This window comes from Mixophyes fleayi, chromosome 11, assembly GCF_038048845.1.
Source record: "Mixophyes fleayi isolate aMixFle1 chromosome 11, aMixFle1.hap1, whole genome shotgun sequence".
Classification (NCBI taxonomy): Eukaryota; Metazoa; Chordata; class Amphibia; order Anura; family Limnodynastidae; genus Mixophyes; species Mixophyes fleayi.
The window spans coordinates 44,149,784-44,171,694 of record NC_134412.1 but is presented as its reverse complement, the minus strand read 5'-3'; the positions used below and the strand labels follow the sequence as shown (position 1 = coordinate 44,171,694).

Below are 21,911 nucleotides of genomic sequence, written 5' to 3'. Positions count from 1 at the left end.
AGAAGAGGGGCAATAAAAGTTTTCGAGGGGATTACTGCTTAGATTCTCTGGGAAGGGAAACACCATCAAGGGGTAAATGTATCAAGCTGTGAGTTTGCAAATCCAGCGATTTTCTCAGGAGAGTTGAAACTAGCCGATGTATGAAGCTGAGTTTTCATACAAAATCGCCAGAGTTCTGCTTCTGTCAAAATCGCTACTTGCAAAATCGCCAGAGATCAAACTCACCACTGTTTGCCACTGCAGCTATACAAGTCTACAATGTATGAAGCTGCGAGTTAGCAAACTCAGGAGAGTTTGCTTATAAAGACGCCAGATACAACACGCTGCTTGATAGCAGCGTGTTGTATCAACACATCACTGTTACACTGCCCTGGCAGTGTTAAAATGTTAAAGAACAGATAAAAGTTTTTAAAAAAAAAAAGCGTGGGGTCCCCCCGCTATTTATGCTTAACCCTAGTGCTGCCTGACTAGTGCTGGTCCCGTGAAAATCAGGGAAAAATTTTGCGTGGGGTTCCCCCGATTTTCACTTTACCAGCACTAGGCAAACCAGCCAGGGTTGGCGGCACTATATCAGGGGGACGCGCGGCAGGGGTCCCCCTGCCATAATGACTAACCAACCCTAGACTGTTCAGCGCTGGGCTGGATTCCCTAGGGAGTGGGGTCCGCTGAAAAAAACGAGCGCCCCCCCCCCCCCCCCCTAGTAAGAACCAGCCCAGTGCTGATAGCACTAGGGCTCTTCCTACTACCCCTGGGCTGTGGGTAGTAGGGTAATACGGCGTAAAGTAGTAAAAAAAACAAACTGACACCAATTTTGTTTGTGGAACTACAAGTCCTAGCCAGCCAGGTTGCCAAAAACAGTGTGGCCATGCTGGTGCTTATATAACTACAAGCACCAGCATACCCACGGCAGCCAGGGCATGTTGGCACTTGGAGAACCACAAGTGCCAACATGCCCTGGCTTGCTGGGCCCTGTAGTTCCACAAAGAAAAAAGTTTACAAAGCCACAACACCCTCATACAAACCACACATATTTATTAAAAATAATAAAACCCACAATAAAGACACTAACCACCCTCTTTTAAACCACAAGTATTTATTAAAAATAATAAAACCCAAATACTTACCAATGATGTCTTCTTTCTTGATTGCTTGGTCCTGTCCTTAAGTATTTGTAAATCCATCTTGCCGGCTTGCCCCAGTCCCAGTCATTTATACCTCCATAAGGGAATCTTTTCCAACAGGAACTCTTCGCCCAGAAGGGGCACATATTTGTAACATCCCGACTCTTTAGACTTGATTGAAGTTCCCAAAAAAAAAAAACTTGAGGCGCAGCAAACACCTCCTACCTAGTAGCAGGTCCTAGCCGCAATGCTCTTACGCCGTTAATTCACCACGGACAGAAGCAATTTCCTGGAGAACCAAGGGATCAGGGTTCAATTTGTGCCGTTGCTCTAAAGCTCTCAGCGAGTCCGTCAATTGGATAGTTTTAGCCAAACGGATTTGCTTAGTCTGAGATGCCAAGGCAATAAGATAACCCCATATTACAGCCTTATGGGTGTCCCAGAGAGTCATAGGGGAGATATCAGGAGTGTCATTCGTCTCAGAGTATTCAGAGAGAAGAGAATTTAGGTGGGTAGTGGTTTCTTTATCATGTAGGAGTGATTCGTTGATTCTCCAGGTTGCTCTAGGAGGGCGGTGAGCGAGGGAGGTGAGTACAGCGGAGACAGGGGCATGATCTGACCAGGTAACAGGGAAAATTTGTGAGGAGCAAAGTTTAAGGGTGAGGTCGTGGCTGAGCAGGATCATGTCAATCCGGGAGTAGGTATTATGGGGAGAAGAAAAGAAGATACAGTCCCTGGCCAGAGGGTCCAATACTCTCCATAAGTCATACAAGTTATGGAGTTTTAGAAAAGCCTGTAAGGCAGCTGTGGTGTGGGCATCTCTCCTCGAGGGAGAGGAGGAGGGGCCTGAGGAACGATCTATAGTCGGGGCTAGAACAGCGTTGAAGTCACCAGCGACCATAAGTTCACCTTGACGAACACGCGCTAACAAAGAACCCAGTTTTTTGAAGAACCTATGCTGGCCGGTGTTGGGCGCATAGAGGTTCACTAGAGTACAGGGGAGATTATTCAGAGTGCCTATGAGAATCAGGAACCTGCCTTCCTTATCTTTATGAGAGTCTTGTAGTTCAAAAATTAAATGGCGTGCAAACAGAATTGCTACACCTCGTTTTTTCTGCCTATGGTCACACGCATGAAATGTCAAGGGAAATTTTTGAAGCGAAGCTCAGGGTGAAGATGATGGACAAAATGAGTTTCTTGTAGGAATATCAAATCTCCTTTAAGAGATTTAAGAGAGGAATGGAGTTTAGCCCGTTTCTGAGGGGAGTTGAGGCCCTTTACATTATAGGAGATAAAGTTAAAGGTCATAGGAAGATCAATGAGGGGAGCGCTAGAGACCAGAAGAGGGAAGAAGTGTCAGGGGAGAGGAGAAAAAAGGAAGAATGTACAGGGGCTGACCTGGTAGGTGGCGACCAGTGAGGAGAAGGAGGGGAAAACCAAAGGTTAGGGATACAAGGGGATCGACATAGCGGACCAAAGTCCAATTGTCGTGAATGCTGGTAGGGGATAGGACATGATGGGCAGGCCATCAGGGGGATCAGCGCAGAGCCCTAGGCTCTAAGGGGGGTGTTAGACTAGGAGCAACCACAGAAGAAAACGGAGGGCCGGGAGACCCAGAAGGGGAATCCGAGAGACCATGTTAGTGTGTATGACCTAATTGGGAGGGAAGTGAGCAGGGAATAAGGAGATTACTGACCTCTACGGTAGATGAGGAGAAGGGGAAGTACAAGAAAGGAGAAAGCAAAGGTAACAATTAACAGCAATAAACATATTATATGAGGTAGGACACAGCTCAAAAACATTAGAAATAATGTAGAAGACATTTGTGAAGCCACCAAGTGTGGCCCAGTAAAAGAGCTATAGAAAAAAAATAAAATAAGAAAAAAAAAACAAATGAACAATATAAGAACCTTAAATACAACATGGAGACAATTATAACAAAGCGTCACAGCTGCTTATCGGTGGCGAAAGCAGGAGCTGTGGTGTGCGCGTCATCAGTGTCTTGCCCGATCTAGAAGATATAAAGAACAACAACTCGCCTTCTCGGGGCAGGCAGCGAGAAGGCAATAGATGATATAAGGCAATACAGTGTCTAGAACCAACATTATAGTTTTAGTGTAGTAGGAAATGGACGCCTTGAGTTTTGTGTCCAATTATAGGACTATGCCAGGAAGTGACGAAGGCCTCATCGAGACCATAGAGGAAAGTGCGTCCGCACTTTGAGGAAGGAGCAGGGACAGGAACTTGCCGGTCAGGGGTCCGCAGATTGCGGTTTAGAGTGGCGAGGGACAGTTGATCAGTGTCGACGAGGGAGCCGTTGTGCTCTCAGTGTGGCGGGGCCCGCCACGTTAGCAAGGGTTTGAGGAGCATCCGGGGAGGCTTGTTGATTCAGTCCAATCTTTCGCAGGAGGTCCTGTGCTCCGCCTAAGGTTTTAGCTGACAGTTGTTGATTCTGGTGCCAAAGATAGAGACGGAAGGGAAACCCCCATCGATATCTGATGTTGTTCTCTCTGAGGATTGAGGTAACAGGCTGGAGTTCCCGTCTCCGAGATAAGGTGGTGGGAGAGAGGTCCTGAAAAATTTGAATGGTATATCCTTCATAGGATAAAGAAGGAAGCTTTCTAGCCACTTGTAAGACAGCCTCTTTGGTCGTAAAATAATGAAGGCAGAGGATAACATCTCTAGGTGTAGATTGATCCGATGAATGGGGTTTAAGAGCTCTGTGGGCTCTATCCAGCAAGAATTGATCTTCCGGGACTTCTGGGACAAGTTGGGAAAATAGTTTCCGGAGATAGGGGTCCAGATGTACAGTTTCAATGGACTCTGGAATGCCTTTAATTCGGAGGTTATTTCTCCGGGCTCGATTGTCCATATCTTCCTGATGTTCATAGATATTATTGAGCTCCTGCTGGATTTGAGTTAGGTTATCGGTCGTTGCTTCCTGACCTGAGACAAAATCATCCATCCTCCTCTCAATATGGTCTGTGCGGGACCCCAATGAGGACACCTCGGATCTCAGACTATGAAGAGCGTGCTGAACCTCAGCGTGGACTGAAGACCGAAGCTCCTTCATTTCTTTGATCAAGGAGAGAAAGTCTTTCTTGGTAACTGGAGCAGACACATCTTCGTCAGAGTCTGAGTCCTCATGAGAGTGGGGGGAACCCGTTTGTTCTGTAGAGGACTTATTAGGGTAATATTGAGGAATACCCTTCGAGTGGAGTTTTTTGTTTTTCGGCATAGCGAAGTAGAGACGGGTCAGAAATGAAGGAGGAAACGGAGAGGGGTAGGTCAAATACAGCAAATTTCAGAGCAGAAGATTTGATCAGAAAAGGCCTCTCGGGAATGAAGCAACCGTTACATCACAACTGCATAGCAGATAGGGCCCCCGGCCATCCTCAGCGAGCCAGATGCGAAGTTAGAACATATGTGCAGACTTTTGGTGTCGTACAGGGTGTAGGAGCTGCAACTGGTGGGCAACCTCTGGAAGTTGGCAGCTGGCACGGGGCTTGCTCACAGGCAAAAATACAGATTTGTAAGAATTGTAACTATAGAGCAGCAGGTCACAATCGTGAGGTTCTGTAGCAGGTAGTGCAGGGTTTTCAGCGAGATGTTATTCCTTTTGCTTAATGTTTGGCTACTCTCCTGTCCGAGAGGGCTCAGACTCTGCAGATCCTCCCGCGGGCAGAGGGCGACTCCTCTCTGCGGTCAGCCCCGTGTCACACTGTGTCCAGCCGGGCCCACAACCGTGAGTAGAGGGCGGCTGTGTGAAAATTCTTATGTGACACAATGACAATACCTGCACTTATATGAGGTTCATCACCGGGTGGCAGCAGAGAGTTAGGCTTGCCTGTATTAAGTCAGGGATCTCTGAGAAACCTCTTTTCAAGGACAATCAGAAACTGGCCCAAATATGTTACAGTCTGTTTAAGAGTACAGAGTGAGGGGGTACACACTGGCCTAGCAACCCTTATCCACACACTCCTTTCTTCTGTCAGGCTGTGATCGGCGGGGCCCACAGCCGTGGGTGGAGGGAGGCTGGATACCGCTTATCCGGCGGCCGCACCTCTTTCCCAGGGGTCCCCAGGCATTAGTATGGGGATAAAGAGAGGGTTCTAGAGGCAGGACCAGTGCCACGGAGCTCTGCGCTGTCCGACCGGAAGTCCCGCGGCGGGACCGGAAGTGGCGGGGTCCGCTGGGCAGGTCTTAAATTTACCTCGGGGTCTCAACAGGAAGTAGGCCCAAAGACTTGGTAAATGGTGGCAGGGACCTCGGCCGGAGATTAGCGGGGGCAGCGGGGCTCCTCCGTATGCAGGGGGGTCTGACAACCAGGCGTCAGCAAGCCCAGGATGGAGGAGGGCACTCGGCGCCGGAACTTTAGCCAGCTGCAGGAGGGCTCCAAACGTCCCGGGAGACAGGTGGATGACAGCAGAGGCTCCAGTGATCTTCCCACGTCGCCCAGAGTATTTAGGCAGTGTGGAAGTTAAAATGCAGGTTGGTTTCACTAACCGGGGACAGGGAGAGCCCAAAGAAAGTGACTGTCCGAGATGGCGTCCTAGCCACGCCCCCTACTTACATTTTTTAATACATACCGAATCATTTGGTAAGATATATTTTTCGTAACAATATACAGCATACTTGACAACTTTCTTTAGTTGGCCTCCGGAGATCCTGGAGAGGTGGCATGATGGGAGGGCGGAAGGGGGCGGGGTGCAGTGAATTGCATCATTTTGGCCCCTCTCCCGCTATGGAATCGGGGCCAAAATGACACGCTTCACTCCGAAACGTGTCATTTTGGCCAACAATTTGCAGGATGCGGGAGACTTGCCTGCTCTCCCGGGACTCCAGGAGACCTACCCGGAATTAGGGAGTCTCCCGGACATTCCAGGAGAGTGGGCAAGTATAAGATACAGTGAAAAGCAAGATGGGTTAGCCTGTATACGATTGGTCATGTCTTCCATTTCATGGAAACTAATACAGTAATGCTTTTTATGAAGAGGGGGACATGACCCAGTACCTAAAACAACAAAAATTATCATTGCTGTTAAAATGAACTCCATGCAAAATTTTATTTCTGCAATAAAGTATTTGGCAGAAACGCAACTCTACTGCCATCTAAAGTCCAATGATGTTCCAGGACTTCCAGCTTAGAGTTTGAACATAAACTCCTGTATAGCCAGGTTATTGACTAACTGGACAGTTATATGTATATGAACAACCTGCATCTGCAGAAGTTTGCTTTCAATGCATGTGAATGAGCTTCCTGCAATACTGGCCATATCGCTGTGGTTTTGGTACTAGTGAGGAAGTTAACATTTATTGGGGGAATTAAAATTCTGCATTAGATTCTTTTTTAAGTTTATTGTTAATGCAAGGAGTTGTTTCTAGTTACTTCTTCTACAACAGAATGCTTATAGATATCATATTTATCAATAATTTCAGTATTGAAAAATATAAAGATGATACAATGAGGCATATTACCAGCGGAGGTCAACATGTCAAGGGTACAAAATTGACTATTATAATTCAATACAATAAAAACACATGAACAATAAACTGTTTTTGTATTTTAAATATTCTAGAAATTATATAATATTAAAAAAATTTCTTTATTATTGTGTTACATGGATTAGAAATATTATAATTTAGTTAATTTGATATTTTTTCCTAAAATCAGTTAGTTTCCTAATAATTTTAACTTTTACCATTTTTTACTTCTTATATTGACACTCCTTTGTACTTCTTTTATTAGACTGCCGAATGAACAATATTCATCTTCCAACTTCTTCCACAAGATACAACACATTGTCATTCTCTCGTTCTTTTCATAACCTTTCCCACTTGCCACCTTCTTATGAATCTGCCATCAAGTCTGACATCAGCAGGTACTCTTCCCTGAAGAGACTAGGTAAGTTTTCTCCTAGAAGTGATTTTGTTACATTTCAACTTTTGTTGCTTTTATTTAACATCCAATGTACAAATGAGCACTAAATCATAGATAACGATTAGACATTTACTTTCATTATTTGACTTGGGAGATAAAAGCTAATTGGTTCATGGTTGCTATGGTTTAGTACAAATTAGACCTTGAAGCCATACAATAAAATACACAATTATTAAATACCCTCAATGTGCTGTGCTATATTTTTCTCTACAGGCATCTATAGTCACCAAACTTTTAAAATAAAATTATTATTATTATTTTCTCCCTATCTTTTTGTTTCAATAACTATATTATTTATTTTTGTCATGAATCTGGAACTGGAAGCCCACACCAGTTCCAGTGTGCATGTGGTACCCAGAGAAAGTAGGTGCAATAGTATCACTGACCACAGATAGAGAGCAGAAGAGAAAAAGTAATGATCCTATGGGGCACTCGAATGGACCAAGAGGTATCTGTAAATTACTGTTAAATATATCTTTATTGAATAAACTTATCATAAAATTTCTAATAGCGAAATATTAAAAGGTGTATATAGAATGCAATTGAGAAAAGAATAAACTGGTAAAATAGACAATGTTAATTGTCAAGCCGTGTCACTGCTCACTATAATATTTGATACCATATATTTGGCCATAAATGAATGTCACAAATAATCAATATTCCAAATAATATTTATGAGCTGAGAGGATGGTAAATGCTGATTGCTTATGATATACAAGCAGCATATGACTCATACAATTCCACTCTTGTTAACAGATGTATGATAAATCAAGGTAATCATATGTAGGTGTGAAAACCTTTATACAACAGTGGTGTATTGTCCTCAAATAACCCCATTCATCGAGATGGATTTAATCAATAATGAGTATTCAGTACAGTACTTTAGGGGGAACACTGTTGGCTTATTTACATATGTACAGGCGGCATGAGAATCAATAGACAGACACAAGATTAGTCTGTTCAGCTAATTTGCATGTGTTGATTCCCAGGTGAATTCTGGGTGAAATACAATAGCACTGTTCTGATCTATTAAAACCCCAAATAGAAGAGCGTGACTAAATCTAGGTCACTAGTTTATCAACTGTACTGAGTACTTGATTCTAATGTGTACATTTCTCATGTTCTAATGACTTCCATGGGTATATCTATCGCTAACTTAGCCCTCCATACTCATTTGCATATGTTCAGTCCCCTTATTGTGAGCATGATAACTTTCAATGGACTCGGCAAATTATGAGCTCTCACTAGTGTCTCAGCATAATAGGTGGAAAGCTGTGAGGTTCTAACGGAGGTAATGTGATAGACTGAGGTTTAAAGTCTGAAAACTAGCTAAATGAATAGGAAGCTCATAATATTTAAAGAACTGAATTATAGGAGCACGGGCAGTGAACGCGGCATCCGCCGACGCGCGTTTCGCTAGTAGCTTTTTCAAGGCAAGCCGAGTGTTAGGCTTGATTGGCTATTTAAAGGAGAGGTCCCTCCCCCTATTCTGATGTCATTCCTGGCAACGCTATGGCAACGCTATGGTAACCATAGTTGCCAGTTAAACCCGGATATAGTAATATGTTTGCATGGTGAAAATATCAGTGTGGACTGATTGCATTAAAGGGATTAAGCCGCTTGGACAGAATCATTGTTTACTTAGCAAAGAGGATTATAAATAACACTAGGAATGTATAGAAGAGGTAAATTACTGATCTAAAAAATCGGAAAGATTGAATCTATAATGGAGCTAAGGTATGTATACAAATTATTTACTACAAATGAAGGGATGAAACTAATACATCCATGATACATTAACAGGTGAATTTATTGAAAAAAATATTAGTGTAAGTGTTAAATGGTTTGATGTGACTAAAATTAATTGAATCTGGAAAAACCAGATCCAAAAGTGAGTGTAAGATTGAAGATAATACCACACTTAAATAGGTATTAATATTGTGAGAAGATGGAATATACTCACTATTCTATGTGAAACTCAAGATTGACAAGAAAACAAAATATGAACATTATTTATGACAATATAATAATTTTCTTATTTGAATAGAGAAAATAAAAACTTAAGGCAAATCCAAATTTGCTGATATTACAGTGCCTATACGTGTATACTAGTGAGCCAAAAGAAAGGCTGAGTAGTGATATATGAAAATCATATATATCCATACGTTATGGATAAACCATAATTATTATCTGATTGTAAGACAGTCTTAATGACCGATAATTAAAGTGAAACAACAACAAAAAAATCCAAAGAAAATAAATAAGTGAACATAAGCAGTGCCAAAAATTATAAAATAAAAATTACGTTTTGTTAATGTGATCTTAGAAATTCGTAAATAGAACCATATCGTGAATTATAAAAAACTTCCATATGATTTAATGTACCTAATTAGAGTGCCATCATATGTGTACCAATATTATATCTTCACACTGTAACACATCCCACAATGGGATCAATAACATAGGTCCATTATAAAAAGGCTGAGTAGCTGTTATTATCATTCATGCCATTTGGGGCTAGACAGCCCATTAGGAAGATCAGTTTCGTCTCTCTTCATAACAATTCTGTATGAATATCCCCCCCTCTTAGACCTAAGCTCACTTGTTCCATAGCGTATGCCCTTAGGACCTTAGGGTCACTGTTATGATATTTCAAAAAATGTTTGGCCACTACTGTAAGTTGTCTCAAGTGGGCTCTATCATTCACTGCTCTTTTTATGTTCCCTATATGCTCCAAGACCCGTTTCTTGAAGGGTCTACTGGTCATTCCCACATACTTTATAGTGCAAGGACATGAAAGACAATATATGACGTTTATGGAGTTACAATTTAAAAATTTAGAGATTTTATAAGTTCTTCCGAACTTATCCTTATACTCCATGATCTGGATCATGTTAAGACACGACTTGCAAGTACCACATCTGTAAAAACCATTTGGAACATTGGAAATCTTTTTTCCAGGTGCGAAATAGCTCTGTACCAGATGATCTCTGAGATTTTTTGATCGTCTCCATGTTATGGAGATTCTATCCTCTAGTAGTTGTTTGAGATCTTCATCTAATTGTAGAATGTGCCAGTGTTTTTGCAAAATCTGTGTGATGGCTCTCCATTCCGAACAGAAGGTCCCTACTAATCTTAATTTGACGTTCTTCTGGTCCACCCTTGTTTTATCAATATTTGGGTGAATTAATAAATCTCTATTGAGCTTGGATACATTCTTTTCCGCTATTCGTTTGATATTACTATTGTATCCTCTGCCCCATAGGATCATTACTTTTTCTCTTCTGCTCTCTATCTGTGGTCACTAATATTTATGATCGGGTGCACCCTTCCCATATGTGGATAGTCATCACTATCCTAGCCTTATTAGCGCATCTATCAGAGGGAAGTGTAATGGACCACCTAGTGCGGTCTTTTTTCCTTTAGTTCTGCAATAGTATAACTATAATACACTGACTGATTCATCAGCAGATTTGCCCTAATATCAACTCTCACTCAAAAGTGTACATAAGTCAGCACGGTCCATTTCTTCTTTTTTTATTTCTATCTATCTGTTCTTAAAACCATCCCCATACAAATCATCACATCTGAAAAATCATAATAATGCAATATAATGCACAATTTATACATTTTATACAGCTGATACTCTGACATGATGATCCAGTTCATGCGGTATAAAATGTTTTGCTTCTGATTGCTTGAGTGTTTTTTTGTTCTATCAATTCATGCAGTTCAAAATTTCTGGCCAATGGATTGGATCCTATATGATCTTCTGTAACAAGGCCCTAGAAAACATTTCTGCATTCTAATAAACGTTTTGCTTGTTTAATTATGTGTGCTTTATATTACCAATAAGTCACAGTTGTGCCTTAATCAGGGAAAGAAAACGTATGAGAAAGTTAAATGAGGCAATGATGAACCTACTACAGGTTTCATGCAGATTAAGAAATTTTATGTCCATTAGAATAATCATAAATGTAATTTTAAAATCAGCTACATGCTTCTAGGTATAATTTAGTGAGTTTTACAAGAGTCACAGATATGTCAAAGCAATTGTAACGAATTGGCTCTGACAGTTCCATCCCCGGTCACAAGAGACACTTAACCAAAATGGCCAGTAACACCCTGGAATCCATCTTGGTTCCTGTGCCAATTTCTTGTTTGGGCCTTTAAATACCACTTCTTGACATACAGTTTGCTTGAGTATTGAGTTTGTCCTGTTCCAGAAATTCCTGCTAATTTTATATACTGAGTCCATCTAGTCTCTGATTATTCTCAGTCTGTTCATACTGTGTACTCAACTTAGCCTAGCATGCCGCTGACTCTTCTACATGTGGTAATCCAGTTTACTAAGCTTGCTTTCAACTAGTTTCTGCATCCACTCCTTCTGCCAGACACACAAGTAATGACATTATACCGAAGCCATAACCATGGAAAAAGTATGGGCACCCAGGGATCATCAGTTTCAATTCTAAAAATATCAGGATTTCAAAATACAAGTGCTCTAATAGTACCAAAGTTAAGGATGGTCCATGTTTGGATTACAAAGGGATGTTTCTGTGCTTAGAAATCAGAGCTGCAAGATCAACTCCATTAATGTTTCCAACTGTAATTTTTCAGACTGTTTTTCCTCGCCCACCAGGGCAGAGGTAACATGGCATACCCATTAAGTGAGACAGGAGGGCTCTGCAACTACCATGGCACCATGCCAGCCTGCCTGTGCTGAAACATTTTGTCTGGCACGGGTAATGTAGCCCTTTATGTTCTGAGTTCCTTATATAGCAGCTATTGGAACAAGTGCAGTGGTATATAGGATCAGCACATATTCCGTGAAACCCAGAAGGGACATATGAAACTCAGGGTAGCAGGGGTGGGAGGGGGGGGGGGTGATGGGTATCCCAGCAATGATCGTGCTCCTACCACTCTGGTTTGGAGGTGATTGTGAACAGTTATGTGGTTTCCTCCTTTAGCATTAGATGCACTTCAAGCTCTAAGCTTCCCTTTTTCAAGGACAAATTAAAGCTTCTTAAAGATGAAGCTTTGGCATTGGATTCACACCATTTCAAAACCAAGAATCTAGTACTATAAAAACTTGCTTTATTACTTGAAGAAATTATGTTACTATGTAAATTAAATTAATTTTGGATGCTCCAAACTAGTGTGCTCCTGCCAATTCAGCTTTATTAATACTATATGAGTGAATACATTCAGTCGCAGAATTTACAGAAGACTTTTGAAGAAGGGCTGTTGGTTCCACAAATAACATGTGGCCCAACTATCTGTTTATCACAGAGAACTCTGAATCCTTTGCACATAAATATGCTTCACAAGCACCCATGCCAGGAGAACCTATTATATTTTTGTACACCTGGACACTATGGACCTTATTCATAGTGGAATGCAAGCGTAAGCGCAACATGCAATTGCAAAAATTCAGAGTTGAAGATATACACAGGTCTGAATGAGTAGCAGATGTGTGCCCTTGATTACAGACAGATGCTTATATCCAACTTACATGTACAAAAACCTTTTATTTTATGTTACAAACGAAATTGCTCTGTAGCATAGTTTAAGCTTCAATAATCTAGCTAAAGCAGAACAACTTCCTGAACTGCGAACAAATAAATAAATTATCTTTGCCACAACTCACTTAGCAAATCCTAACCTACAGTGTGTCAGTGTGAATACTAAAGTCTCAATAATCATTTGTAAATCACTCAGGAACCTCAAATTACAAGTGGTTCACTAGATCGGCTGTTCGTTGTCACCGTCACACATGCTCCTGACCACCCACAAGTAAAACCGCTTTTCAGACGTATCTGTGACTATGTCCCAGTCTGAATCAGTACAAAATGGTTTTAAACATGGCCTTTCTGTACATTGTCTACATTGGAATACCCCTTCCCACTCGTCATGCCTCTTCAGGCATAAGAAGTCGCAAGTGCCAAAAAGTTGCAGGAGCAAATAGCTGCCATTGTGCTGTTCACTTTCTGAACATGCAGAGTATGAAAAAACTGAAATATAGGAATGTACGTCTTACTCTGAATCAGACCTTATGTGTAAAATTGCTTCAGGAGACCAGACCTGACCAGGATTAAGAGATTTTTGATACACCTCAGCAATTATCCCTTCCCTTTCTTCTCTAGCTGCAACTGAATAGAATAAAGAAATTACAAATAGCACATTTCAGGTCCAATTTGATTCCAGGGTGGCTCTCATTGGATTTCCACTTCAGCAATGTTCGCTGAGAACAATCATCATCATTATAATTGTTTATTTGCAAAATCATACATACAAACAAAACAAGTAAAGTTGATGAAAGAGGTGCAGCTGTTAGACAGAGGGTTGAGAGGACCAATGCTTTTAAGAGTTTACAGTTGAGAGGAGTCAGAGTGCTGTACTCTATTGGTACTGTAACTAATATAACATCCAGAGGGTATTATATTAGGTGAGGGTAGGATACTCTAGTGTGGAGGTGGGTTTTGAGAGAGCACTTGATATATTAAAGGTTGGGGGAGAGTCTGGTAATATTAGGTATGTAGTTCCATAAGTAGTAAGTGGAAAGGAAGAAGTCTTAGAGGCAGGAATGAAAGGTGGTTATCAGGAGGTGTGGCACAGATCAGACACAGATGTAACAGGGCAGAAGGGAGAATATCTTGTGATGAGGTCAGGAATATATGAATAGGTGGGGAGTCAGTATTGGTATTTGTGATTTGTAGTGGATACGAAGTGGTGAGAGATAAAGATCAGTCTCACTGTTTTATTAAGAGTGGATTGTAGCAGGGATAAATGGCTAAGGTGATGTGCAGATATCAGGAGGTTTCAGTAGTCATGGTAGAAAATAATGAAAGAATGGATAAGGGTTTTGGTAACATCCAGAGTGTAAAAGGGATGCTTAAAATGGAGTCAAGCATAACACCAAGGCAGCAGGCAGGGAACTGGGCAACATATAATAATGTTAATCATGAGGGAAACTTGGGGGAGTAGTGACACTGGGAGGAGGATGAGCTCTGATTTGACATGTTGAGCCTTAGGAGGCGTTGGGAAATCCAAGTGGAGATCGTAGAGAAAAAGTTGGGATCAGGCCCGGTGCTAGGATCCCCGGCGCCCTAGGCGCAATTTTGAAATCCGCCCCCCCCCCCCAAATAAACCCGCCACCCACCCCCAAAATATCCTCCCCCAAAAATAAATCCACCACTTTCCTTACCTTATGTCACGAGTCTTTGCCCAGGATATCACCAGATGATGGACTTACCAGAGAAATAGAGTTGGTGCTATGGTTCTCTGGTAGCAGGGTGACAACGGAACAGGAGAAACAGCAGATGGTGAGAGAATGCTCGAGGAAAGTCTATGACTAGCAGCGGCTGGTAATGAGTAGATGAATGTACACGAGGAACCAGATGGACAAGGGACCGTGAGGAAAGTCAGTGGTCTGCGTATAGCAAGTTGTACCACTGCTATAGTGAGGAGGAATGTCCAGGAGTAGCGAGGAGGTAGTGAGAGTCAGCGGTCTGCGTATAGCAAGTTGTACCGCTGTCTATAGTGAAGGAATGGAATCCAGGTGAAGGAAGGTAACGGGGAAGTCAGTGGTCTGCGTATAGCAAGTTGTACCACTGCTTATGTGAGAGGATACTTGAAACTGGTGTCACAGGGAACAGGAGTCAGTGGTCTGCGTCAGCAAGTTGTACCACTGCTATATATATGTGAGGAGGGGCACGAGGAGATGAATGTAAAGCAGAGTATACACGGGGCACACAGAACTTGATCCCACGATGATATCCACAATACAACGATAACTGACAAGCACTGCTTGAGATATACAAAGTCACAATAACTATCCGGGCAATAGGAAACAAAGTCAATAGTAACAATAGCTTCAGTGGATAGGAGGCTCCGGAGGAGAACACAACTCAGTCCAGATGGATATGCAATACACAAGCAAAGTCAATGGAAAGTATGCATACCGCAGTTCAGGAGAGCAGGCTGTCAGAGAGACGTGCAGGGATACCTGAACGGCTGAAGACTGGCAGGAGGAGAGACCACTGGAGGGTGGAAGCGGTAATCAGGTTGGTGCAGCGCACGGCAGGTAATCCAGAATCCACGAAGCAATACTCAGGAAGCAGTAGTAAGTGGAACTGGAAACATGAAGAACACAGGAGAGTTGAGGCTGTCTGGTATCCAGTAGTAGAGGAGGAGGCAGCGGAGAGCTGACACGATAAACCCAGGAGAGTTGAGACGATCAGGAACTCTGTAGTAGTAACGGAGGCAGCGGATAGGAATCAGCTGAGTGCAGGCACGATGGACACAGGAGAGTTGAAGTGAACAGGAACTCTGTAGAAGTAACGGAGGCAGCGGATAGGAATCAGCTGAGTGCAGGTACGATGAACACAGAAGAGTTGAAGTGAGCAGGAACTCTGTAGAAGTAACGGAGGCAACGGATAGGAATCAGCTGCGTGCAGACACGAGGAACACAGGAACACCTTCAGAGGCTCATGGGGAATGAGACTCCAAGATCAGAACACCAGGTAATGATCACAGGTGGTTTAAATAGGGAGGGTTGCCTGATCATCCAATCAATTAAAAGCAATAGGTACTGAAGGTTTGAAAGGGCTGCACATGCGCAGACCCTCAGGATGGCGGACGGCCACGGTTCCTGGATACACGGGAAATGGCACTGACAGTCCGGTGAGTGACACCTTAAACTCCATAACGTTGCTCCTCTCTGCAGGGTCCCGTCCCTCACTGACTGACACTGTCGGGCCCTGATGATGTCACGCCCGACAGTCAGTGAGGGGAGGAGGAGTGAGGGGGAGTGAGGGAGACGGAGGTGCGCCCGCCCCATCAGCTGTTGGAGGGGGCCATTGCGGCGATGGTGATCCATAGCTGTGCAAAGTTTAATCAGAAAAATATAATTAGATCCCATTTATATTTTCATTACATGTGACGTTTAATACAAACATTCCACATGACTTGGTCTCAATGCAGTTGCTCATTTTCTCGAGCGTGATAGTTTTCAATAACATTGAAACATCAACGTTTTATTTTATCATCTATAGCATTTATATTATCACATAATTATTTTTTTATTTGAAAATTGGTTTTAATCACAAACTCACGGTACGGCTATGGGGACCAGGTTCGCCCTGAGTTTTGCAATTCTCTATATGGGCCTCTTCGAGGAGGAGTCCATTTGGGATGGCGAGCTCACAGTGAGCCTGATCCTCTATACGAGATATATAGATGACCTGTTTTTGTGTGGAAGGAAGATATATCTACAGCTACTGAACTTATTGTTCATTTAAATCATAACCCCTATAATCTCAGATTTGGAGGATGTTTCAATACATCTACCATTGATTTCCTTGACATTACTCTTTAATGTTGTTGATAACTATATTGAAACTTCAACCTTCAAGAAAGATGTTGACTCTAACAACCATATTCATTATCAGAGTAACCATCATAAGAGTTGGCTCAAAAATATTCCCTCAGGTCAAATGAGAAGATTGTGAAGAAATTGTTCTAATGATATTAAATTTAAAGAACAAGCCCTCACATCGATGGAAACATTCAAAGAAAAAAAATACCCTACTTTACTATTAGAGCATACAGTCATGGCCAAAAGTTTTGAGAATGACACAAATATTATTTTTCACAAAGACTGTTTCGTCTGTTTTTATGATTGCAATTTGCATATACTCAAGAATGTCATGAAGAGTGAGCACATGAATGGCAATTAATTTCAAAGTCCCTCTTTGCCATGACAATGAACTTTATCCCAAAAACAACATTTACACTGCATTTCAGCCCTGCCACAAAAGTATCAGCTGACATCAGGTCAGTGATTCTCTTGGTAACACAGGTGAGTGTGTTGACGAGGACAAGGCTGATTGAGTTAGAATAATTGACTGGAAGCTTTAAAAGGAGGGTGGTGCTTGAAATCATTGTTCTTTCTCTGTTAACCATGGTTATCAGCAAGGAAACATGTGCAGTCATCATTGCTTTGCACAAAACGGGCTTCACAGGCAAGGATATTGCTGCTAGTAAGATTGCACCTAAATCAACCATTTATCGGATCATCAAGAACTTCAAGGAACGTCCAGCAAGCGCCAGGACCATCTCCTAAAATTGATTCAGCTGCAGGATCGGGGCACCACCAATGCAGAGCTTGCTCAGGAATGGCAGTGCATCTACACGCACAGTGAGGCGAAGACTTTTGGAGGATAGTCTGGTGTCAAAAATACCAGCAAAGAAGACACTTTTCTCCAGGAAAAACATCAGGGACAGACTGATATTCTGCAAAAAGTACAGGGATTGGACTGCTGCGGATTGGGGTAAAGTCATTTTCTCTGATGAATCTCCTTTCAGATTGTTTGGGGCATCTGGAAAAATGCTTGTCCGGAGAAGGAAAGGTAAACAGAAAAGCATTCTGAGACCATTCATGTATGGGGTTGCTTCTCAGCCAAGGGAGTGCGCTCACTCACAATTTTGCCTAAGAACACAGCCATGAATAAAGAATGGTACCAAAACATCCTCCAAGAGCAACTTCCCCCAACTAGCCATGAACAGCTTTGTGACGAGCAATGCCTTTTCCAGCATGATGGAGCTCCTTGCCATAAGGCAAAAGTGATAACTAAGTGGCTCGTGGATCAAAACATCGAAATTTTGGGTCCATGGCCAGGAAACTCCCCAGACTTTAATCCCATTGAGAACTTGTGGTCAATCCTAAAGAGGAGGGTGGACAAACAAAAACCCACAAATTCTGACAAACTCCAAGCGTTGGTTAGGCAAGAATGGGCGGCCATCAGTCAGTATGTGGCTCAGAAGTTGATTGACAGCATGCCAGTGTGAATTGCAGAGGTCTTCAAAAAGCATGGTCAACACTGCAAATATTGACTCTTTGCATAAACTTAATGTAATTGTCAATAAAAGCCTTTAGCACTTATGAAATGCTTGTAATTTTACTTCAGTATACCACAGCAACATCTGACAAAAAGGTCTAAAACACTGAAGCAGCAAACTTTGTGAAAACCAGTACTTGTGTCATTCTCAAAACTTTTGGCCTTGACTGTACACTACAGAATTCACTGTCTAAAAGAAGAGAAGATTTACTGACAATGCAAAAATCTAATAAAAATAAAGATTCATCATTTGATCAATAACTATTGTTTATCTCTAGGTTTAATAAGATAAATTATCAATCAGATTCATAGCATCTTATCTCCTTTGAATACGTCGTTAGATACACAAGCTAGAGTAATTTTTTAAAAATCCAACAATCTGGGTAATTTTCTTGCTCTAAGTCATTACGTAAAGAAATTAAATATTTCTGCCAAAACCTCTGCCTCCTACTGGCTACCAGATATCTCTAAAATCCTAGGATGTTTTAAGTGTGTAGCTACTAAATGTACCATGTGTAAATGTATTGATAGTATGAACTCCTTTGAGTCTTTATCTACTAAAGAGAGGTTCTATATAAAATAATACATTAACTGCAACATGGATCATGTTATAGATATGCTTTATGGTCCCTGCGGACTCCAATATATTGGTCGTATTACTCACAAACTGAAGATAAGATTTTTGGAACATGGGCGTAATATAAAGATACAAAAAATGGACCACAGTGTCTCTCAGCACTTTAGAGACTCTCATAATGAGAATCCTAAAGGTCTGAAAGTGATAGGATTAGAACACTTCCCCCCTACCACTAGAGAAGTGGATAGATTCAATCACTGCTGTTTAAGAGAAACCTTCTGAATACATTATTTAAACACACTGAGACCGGAGGCACTAAGTGAATATATAGATCTGTATTTTGATTGAACCTAAGGTTTATGTAGTTTAATATAATCATCGATTTAATTTCAAGTTAGTTATGGTTGATTTTATAAACTGCCTGAGTTTTATGTTTTATGGATATAAAATAGTATGTATTATTTTTTTAAAACAATACAAAATATAGGATCCGCTGGGGTTTGGCACTCTAGTACTTGAGCCATAAGACAGCTAGTGTATATTGGTGAATTTTCTCTATAGATGGTGTTGTTTTTACTATGATAATTATCTGAGATATGATATAAAAGAATACATCTTATGTTTATAGATTAAAACTCTGTTGGTATTGAGATCAATAAATATACTAGACATTTGGTATAGTATTCTACCAGATTATTCTATTAGATATCTTTCATTGGGTTTTAATGACTATAATAAATGGTTTATTTCATCTTATATTAATATGTTTATAATATAATGATGATATTGAGATCTATTGATACATCTTTTACACTCTTTGTACTTAATTATTTGAAACAACATATTTTGTAAAAAAGATCAAATTCCTTCTCCTTTTTCCCGGCTGTTAAATGATTGTGCTTGTGAACACTCCAGTAATCAATTAGAATTAAGATCTGATTGGTTTAATATATGTTTACATAAAATGTAGATACTTTTACCTAATCCAAATCCTTCTGAGGAAAGTTTTATTATAATTGCAAGCTAAGATCAGCTTCCTCGTGGAATTTTGTTATTCGTGGAGGGCCCTCCTATACCAGGTAATCATTGTCAACATTGGTTTCAAATATTGATTACATTAGGAGGAATATTCAAGTGGAAATTGCCATACGCTGGTGACAAGTGCGGGACATATTATTTTTGCACTGATATTATCTCACACTAAAGGCTATATTGACTATAACACTTGTAATAGAACTGACGTCTTCATTTGCAGTCATGTATTGAATACCCTCCAGACCAAGGAACTATACACAGTACGCAGTGTATATTGGACGATATCACATCCGTGTACTATGTGGACACGGTAAAGCGCACCATTATACGTATATCAACACTACATTTCCTATTAGACATGAGAATTGTGCCTGTTGGACCATGCTCCTTTTAGTCATTATAGAAAGTTTTACCAGAGACTGAATTTAAATGCAAGATACCATTCGATTCACTTCCTCCATGCTTGTTTGTTAATGGCATGGTACAATACACTGAATATCCCAGTCTTACAAAGCTGTTTTATATTATATTTTTTGGTATATATTTTATATATTCATTTATGTTGTACATGAATAAATATTCTTTGTTATACTGTAAAAGGAATGTTATTTCTGATTAATACTAAATAATAGCACAGTCACTAACCCCTTTTTTTTGCATTTGTTATTTTTTGGGGATGTTAGCACACAGCAGCTCATTTGGTATATTTTAGTTACTATTTTCTAGCGCCTACAGGGGTACTGCCAGTGGTGTTTATCTGCTACAGTGTTTGGTGAATACTTTTCCCTGTGGCATTTAATTCCTATTGACAGTTTATCTTGCTATTTTAATTATTGTCTTTACTTTGCTTCAGTGATACCTACTCATCTTGAACATGAACATATTTTCAGTTTCCTACAAATTGTCTCCTGGACAATTTGCCTCTCACTCATCTTGTTTACCAGCGTGCTTTGGACTAGTCTCCATCTGCACTAAATCCTGTTTGCCACTGACTGTTCTAGATTGCATTTTCTCAGCCATCAGACTCCTAACAGATACACCAGTATCATAAAAGCAACCTGATCATAGGTTGCAGAAGTCAATATACACTAAAATTTAAATTGAAACTACATTTAAATGTAAAATATGTAATTAAAAATATACTATTCACACTGTTTTATTAAATAGCACCCAACAAGGATTTAAGTGAATCTTGCATAACTTGGAGAACTTTTCCCATATTTGACAGAGGGAAACTATTTAAGTAAGCGCTATAAATTGTTTGTCATGGGTTGTTTCTTGTACATTATTGTGTGTTTTTATTTTTTCTTAAAGCAGAGAAAGATATGGATGATTTTTACTTAAAGAGAAAACACCTAGCAGAATTAACACGTGGTACACTCCCTCTTCATGTCATGAAGATGAATTATGATCATGATGGCTACCTGGAAAAATCACAGACACCAAGACGAGTCATGTCCCAGGAGCACATCCTTTCGGACAATCACTACCCAGTTCACCATGATTATACTATACCTAGAGACCGTCTCATCTCTCAAGAACATCTTCTTTCTCGTGAGGTTTTGCACTCACAGGAGCATCTTTTATCACCTGAAAGGATACACCATTATGGGCCAACACCATTCCAAGAAATGCGTCTGGGGCACCAGAAAGCTTTTTCTCACACCAATGTTTGTGCTAGCACCCCAATGCTAGACCGTCACCACATGATTAAAATGAATTCCCACCCTACATCTTCCAATTCCCCCAAGACCACATGGGATATGGCTAACCACACCGCCAATCGACGGCAGGCCTTTGCTGCTAAACGTCAAAACACCATTGAGCAACTGCAATTCATTCCTGGTCATCTCCCAAGCCAACATCTGCGCACTGGAAGCAAAAATGAGGTCACAGTTTAAGCTGATCTTTTGTTTTTACGGTTTCTTTGTTTTCATTAATTAGAAAAAGAGGCAGTTGATTTTTGTTCTGTGGCATCTTTACTATTTTCTCATTGCTTACTTTGTATTCATCAGCTCTAATGGAAGAATAAAACAAAGAAAATATCACCCGAGTTTTCTGGAGTAAAGAAGTGGGTGTAATTTTACAAATTTATTGTTTTATTGTTGACTAGTTTTATTACTTTATCATATGAAGCTGCCTCCACCGCCAAGTGGGTGATGTAAAATGATGTCAAAGATGATGGTATTAAAATAAGAAAGCTAGCTGAAAGAAAAAGAAAAGGTGCCAGCCGTTGATTTTAATTGGGAGATGTTGATTTTGCAGCACCTTATGTGGCTGGCGTTTTAATAAGCCCATGGGAGACTGGGTGTACGGAAATGGAACAAAATAAATTT

The 21,911-nt window shown here is 40.9% G+C and overlaps 1 protein-coding gene across 3 annotated transcripts in view; it reads left to right on the top strand.

Annotated features, from left to right (window-relative positions):
• SHISA7 (shisa family member 7) overlaps positions 1–21,628 on the top strand; it is a 462,208-nt gene extending 440,580 nt beyond the window's left edge. For 2 of the 3 annotated variants that reach the window (XM_075191556.1, XM_075191557.1), the window contains exons 5-6: positions 6,871–7,026; positions 20,890–21,628. In XM_075191556.1, the coding sequence (XP_075047657.1) occupies positions 6,871–7,026; positions 20,890–21,476 (743 nt within the window). In that variant the 3' untranslated portion in view covers positions 21,477–21,628. The remainder of the gene's footprint in view (positions 1–6,870; positions 7,027–20,889) is intronic. The other variant, XM_075191558.1, reaches the window with a different exon arrangement.
• The last annotated feature ends 283 nt before the right edge of the window (positions 21,629–21,911 follow it).